Source organism: Tupaia chinensis, unplaced genomic scaffold, assembly GCF_000334495.1.
Source record: "Tupaia chinensis unplaced genomic scaffold, TupChi_1.0 Scaffold000477_1, whole genome shotgun sequence".
Taxonomy (NCBI): domain Eukaryota; kingdom Metazoa; phylum Chordata; class Mammalia; order Scandentia; family Tupaiidae; genus Tupaia; species Tupaia belangeri.
The window spans coordinates 2,080,587-2,085,896 of NW_006159986.1; the positions used below are offsets into that span (position 1 = coordinate 2,080,587).

At 41.2% G+C, this 5,310-nt stretch overlaps 1 protein-coding gene across 1 annotated transcript; it reads right to left on the reverse strand.

Moving 5' to 3' along the window:
- Positions 1 to 631: 631 nt before the first annotated feature.
- Positions 632 to 4,869, reverse strand: LOC102502411 (keratin, type I cytoskeletal 24). The gene is made up of 8 exons (XM_006155946.1): positions 4,198 to 4,869; positions 3,432 to 3,514; positions 2,600 to 2,756; positions 2,168 to 2,329; positions 1,947 to 2,072; positions 1,389 to 1,606; positions 1,050 to 1,156; positions 632 to 847 (listed from the first exon to the last, which is right to left on the reverse strand). The coding sequence occupies exons 1-8, from the start codon at positions 4,831 to 4,833 to the stop codon at positions 744 to 746; spliced, it is 1,593 nt and encodes a 530-aa protein (XP_006156008.1). The 5' UTR covers positions 4,834 to 4,869; the 3' UTR covers positions 632 to 743.
- Between the last annotated feature and the right edge of the window lie 441 nt (positions 4,870 to 5,310).

Genomic DNA, 5,310 nt, shown 5'->3' on the forward strand with positions numbered 1-5,310 from the left:
GAGAAATCACTCCCTTCTCCTCCCTTCTCCTCTTGGGATCTTGGGCATGCATGCATACATGCCTGGTGTGAGTTTAAGCCACCAGGTCTGGGACTTGAACTGTGGTCGACTACATGGGAGTCCAGCGACGTAGCCATTAAGCCATCTGCTGGTCCCCCTTTTGCATCTTATAAATACCCAGTCCAGTAATGGACATAAAGAAACTAGGCATTACTTAATTATAAGTTGGTTATTCAAATAATCTCATCCTTCTTTGTGGACTATGCTGGTGGTGCTGTAATTTTAGGGATATTGAAGTCTAATTTTAGCTAGTGTGTTACTGAGTTGTCATTAAACGTGCTCTCATACAAATGACTATAATCTTGATTTTTATGAAGAAGGCATGATATAAATAATGAATTACTATTAGTAGCATAATAATGCGGCTAGATCAAAACCAATAGCTTCATTCCTAGGCAAAAGTACTGACTTTCTCTAAAAAAATTCAGAAATAATTTAGTTAACTTGCAAGAGTCAGTTTATTGAAGCATAGAAACAATTAGGGCAAAGAGGTCATTTCAACTTTTTTAAGAGCAATTTGAAAAGAAAATGAGAGGATGCAGAAAAATCAACCCGTCATCTACTGCTGGACTGCAACTTTTCCTCGAAGTTTTCCGGAAAGATGAGTAGGTTGATGCAATTTCTTCACTGGTGTCCTTCTTGATTCTTTTTCTTTGAAAGACACTTGCCAATCCGGAAATTGCTTATTTAACTTTCACCTCAGAAACATTGCTGACTTGAGATGAGACGACTCTGCCATCCACCACCTCCTCTACAATGGTCTTAGTTACTCTAGTCTTGTTGGGATCTGAAAATCAGGAATCACAATGTCAGTCTGGAAACTGTCACAGAAATGCAGATCAGGAGAACTTTAATCACATTAATTAAGTATGACCGTCTTTGGGCAAGAGTATATAAATAAGAGTATATACTTTTAATATGGCAAGCAACACTTGCATTTACTCTTAAAGCATAAAATTATCATCAACATAAAAAAAAAGAAAATCTACCTCTGCTTTGACCAGAACAGCTTCCAGATCTTGAATCACCAGATACTATATTCCTGGATCCCATGTTTTGGGATCCTGTGTTTCTAGATCCTCCGAGAGAAGAACCACTGGAGGTTAAAAAAAAAAAATTAATAAAGAATTAGGCTTTCCTTTGCAGCTTGGCGAGGTAGAAGAAGCCCTCCATGCTGAAGACGAAGATTTGGCTATCTTTGCTTGGACTATGTCTGTTACTTTATTACTTTGTAAATACAAGTCCAACCTCCTTTGGGAATCTCTTTCAGTTTTATGAAAAGAATTCACCAAGGTATGCATGTTAGCATGCTCACGACTCTCACTTACCCTCCCTCTCCATCAAGCAGGCGGCGGTAGGTCTCGATCTCCATCTCCAGGCGTGTCTTGATGTCCAGCAATTGCTCGTATTCGGCGTTCTGGCATTCGGTCTCGCCCCTTATCTGACAGATCTGCTCCTCCAGGCAGCTGATCTTCACCTGGATTTCCGACAGCTGAGCCATGTAGCCCGCCTCTGTGTCAGCCAGGGTCCCTTCCAGGGAGCTTTTCTAAGAGAAAAAGCAAATACAAATTCATGATGAAAATAAGTCATTGGATGCTTTTTTAAAAATACAATGTTATATGCTACTAGAAGGACACCTTCACCAAGTTACAGCTATATTGTCATGCCATTGCTTTTTACATTTTTACTGGCATTAATTACTCTTTAAACTAAATCTTGGATGGTAAGAGTTCATTATCTTTAACTGTTTTATGCTTTCTATCACTATAAAATAGTTTTCCATAATATTGTTTTTATTATGTGCCTAGGGACTATCTCGTCAAGGAGAGAAAACTACATTTTGCTTAACTCCCTGTCGGAGGTTTTGAAAAGCTATTTGCACATACCATGGCTAGCTGGGATTGAAGCTCTATTTCCAGGGCTTGCAGACTACGTTTTAGTTCAGTTATTTCACTCTTGGCGGAACTGGCTGCCCCAGCATCCGTAGAGATCTGTGCTTGTAGTGATGCACTCTAAATAAAAATAAAATGCAGTTGCTGTAGGCTGCTGAGAGGAGAAGTGGCTCGAGTGTGGCTGCAGACTTAGAGGCTCAGCAGAGTTAATCTACCTGCTTGTTGAACTGCTCCTCAGCCTCCCTGCGGTTCTGCTCAGCCAGCTCCTCATACTGTGCTCTCATGTCATTCAGCAATTTGGTCAGGTCAGTTCCTGGAGCAGCATTCATTTCCACGGTCACATCGCCTCCAGAGCTTCCTTGCATGCTCTTCATTTCCTAGCATGAAGTTAAAAAGACCTTAGTGACGCGCTCAGAAAAGCAATGATTTCCTAACATGTCCATAGTCAACCAAAATTTGAAACTAGGTTACTGAAGCAGAAATAAAACCACCCAGATTGAGGTATACTATAATCATTATTACTAGTTTTTCTGGGTCATAAGATGTGGGAAACTCATTTAGGTAAAATTGAGTTTATTTGTTTTCTATAGAATGGACGCACGGGAAAATAAGTAAGGGTTGTTCATTTAGGTGAGATGTGTTCCTACCTCCTCGTGGTTCTTCTTCAGGTAGGCCAGTTCCTCTGTGAGACTCTCAATCTGCATCTCCAAGTCAGAGCGAGTCATGGTCAGGTCGTCCAGGACTTTCCGCAGGCCATTGATGTCAGCCTCTACACTCTGCCGGAGATAGAGCTCGTTCTCATACCTGGAAGGGGCAGCAGTAAGGCAGTATGGTGAGTGGGTAGCTGGCCTGACCAAATTTCAGAGTACCTTCCAATCTTACCTACTGAAGAAGTTTCTCTTCCAAGCATTTTGATAAATGAAGACTAATTTTTTTTTTCATAGAAAGTTTCCCCCCATTAAAAAAAATGAGACTGGTGTTAATTCTAATCATGCTTAGTAATTTTAATAACAATCCTTAATTTGCCTCTTCCTTTTCCTTCCTTTCTTCCTTCCTTCCTATTTTGGTGGAATAATGGTTTCTAAAATTTATCCTTGGAATGTTCACGAATTTAGGCCAGGATCCCCTAAAAAGATTTCTTTTTTCTTTTTGTAGAAAGATTGCATTTTATTTTTCCTACAGCACTTATTTCCAGGTCTTTATGTTCCTTTTTCTTTTTTGGAGAAATTTTTGCTATAGGGCATGTATGCTCACCGGAGAGCCACAGAGAGACAGAGAGACAGAAAATTAGAAATCACCCACTAGTGGGGGATGGCCATGCTGCAGTCTCTTCTCCTCCATTCTCCTCTTGGGATTTTGGACATGCAAGCATATGTGCCCAGTATGAGTTTCAAGTCACTGGATCCATGGTCTACCCAGTGGGAGTCCAGCACCTTAACCACTCTACCACCAGCTGGCCCCAAGATCTTTGTTTCTTACTTCAGTCTGAAGTCATCAGCAGCGAGTCTAGCATTGTCAATTTGCAAAACGATCCCAGCATTTTCAATGGTGCAAGTCACGATCTAGAAAAGACAATAGTGAATGAATTACAGATGATTTTACCCTGTGTCTGTATGCCTACGTGTAAGGTAGAAGTCCCCAGTGTTACTAGGTCTTAAAGGTGAACTACTTTGCAAACTTACTTAGCAATGACATGTATATTTAAAACTACTTTTCTGCAAAAGGGTTTCAGTTTGTACATCGATTGGAATGGGCACAGAACATTGTTTTACAGGACACGGCTTTTTGCATATTTCTGCTGCTTTGGAAGATCGGTTATTTCATGAGCTCTTTCAGAAAATAGTACGAAAGTTAGATTTTACTTCAAAAGCCAAATAGTCCTAAAGACTAGATGTAACAAAACACTAAAACATGTCAACCCATCAAAATTAATCATGGAATAACTAGGTTAAACAAAAGTTGGCTCATAGACTTCACACTTACATATAATTAGCTACTGGGCATTGCACAAATTTTACTCTTATACAGAAATACTGAAAGTTGAGATGCACACAGGAAATTAATGTGGTTGGATGTCATATGCAGTACTGTCATAATTAAGACACGAGTGTCCCCATTTTGTACATACAATAAATAAATATGTTTTCAAACAATTCCTTGAATTAATATTTTTTTGTAAGACCTGATCCGAGTAAAAGTGAGAGATACAGAAATAATAGAAATTCAGTCATCAATACTGCCTCACCTGGTTCTTGAGATCTTCAATTATTGGGTAGTATTTGCTGTAATCTCGTCCAGATCCACCGTCTCCAGACCCAGGGCCAAATTTCTCATACCACTCTTTAATTTTGATCTCTAAATCAGCATTGGCCTCCTCCAGGGCCCTGACCTTGTCTAGGTAACTGGCCAGGCGGTCATTGAGGTTCTGCATGGTTTGCTTTTCACCTCCAGAGAAAAGCCCCCCATCACCACCAACACCACCTCCCACACCACCGCCATAGCTGTAGAAGCCTCCACTAGCACCACTGCCAAATCCAGAACTTCCCCCGAATCCAGAACTTCCCCCGAATCCAGAACCTCCACCAAACCCAGAACCTCCACCGAATCCAGAGCCCCCACCAAAACCAGCCCCAGAGCCTGAAACACCTCCAAAACCTCCCCCTACTGAGCAGCTACCAAAGCCCCCTCCAAAGCTGCCTCCAAAGCCGCCGCTGGATCCCCCACTCAGGCCACAGCTGCTAGCTCCTCCCCGGAAGCTCCGGGAAGAGCCACCTCCAAGACCACATTTGCTTCCACTGCTGAAGCTGCTTCCGCCAGAGGACACCCTGATGGAGCTGGAGCCTCCAGCCCTGGACGAGGAGACTCGAGATGAACAAGACATGACGCTGCTGCGAATGGGTGGCTTGTCGAGCTGAATCGAGAGGTGACAGTGGAGAATGTGTTCAAGGCTGCATTTTTGGCTCTTATATACACGCTGGTAGGGTGGTTCTTTCCTCTGTCACTTCTTAATCCCTGTTACAGTTTTGCTAATCCATAATTGGATAATTTCTTTTTCGTGAACCCACTCTACTGGCTCTTTTTCTGAAGCTGGGTCAGAGCCCTGAGGCATTTACTATATCAAGAAAAAAAAAAGTGGAGCAAAGCAAAAATATTTTCCAAATTGCAGTTTTAATCTTTCAGACGTTTTGATGACTGGTTTTCTTTCTTTCTTTTTTTTTTTTTTTTGAAAGGATGATTTTACTAAATTTGCTTCATGATTTCCCAATTGCAGGGAAGAGCTCAAGATTAGCGAATGTAATTAAAATAATAAGAATGAAAGTTTCCCAAGAAACATGGAACTTTTTGTTCATATTGTTCT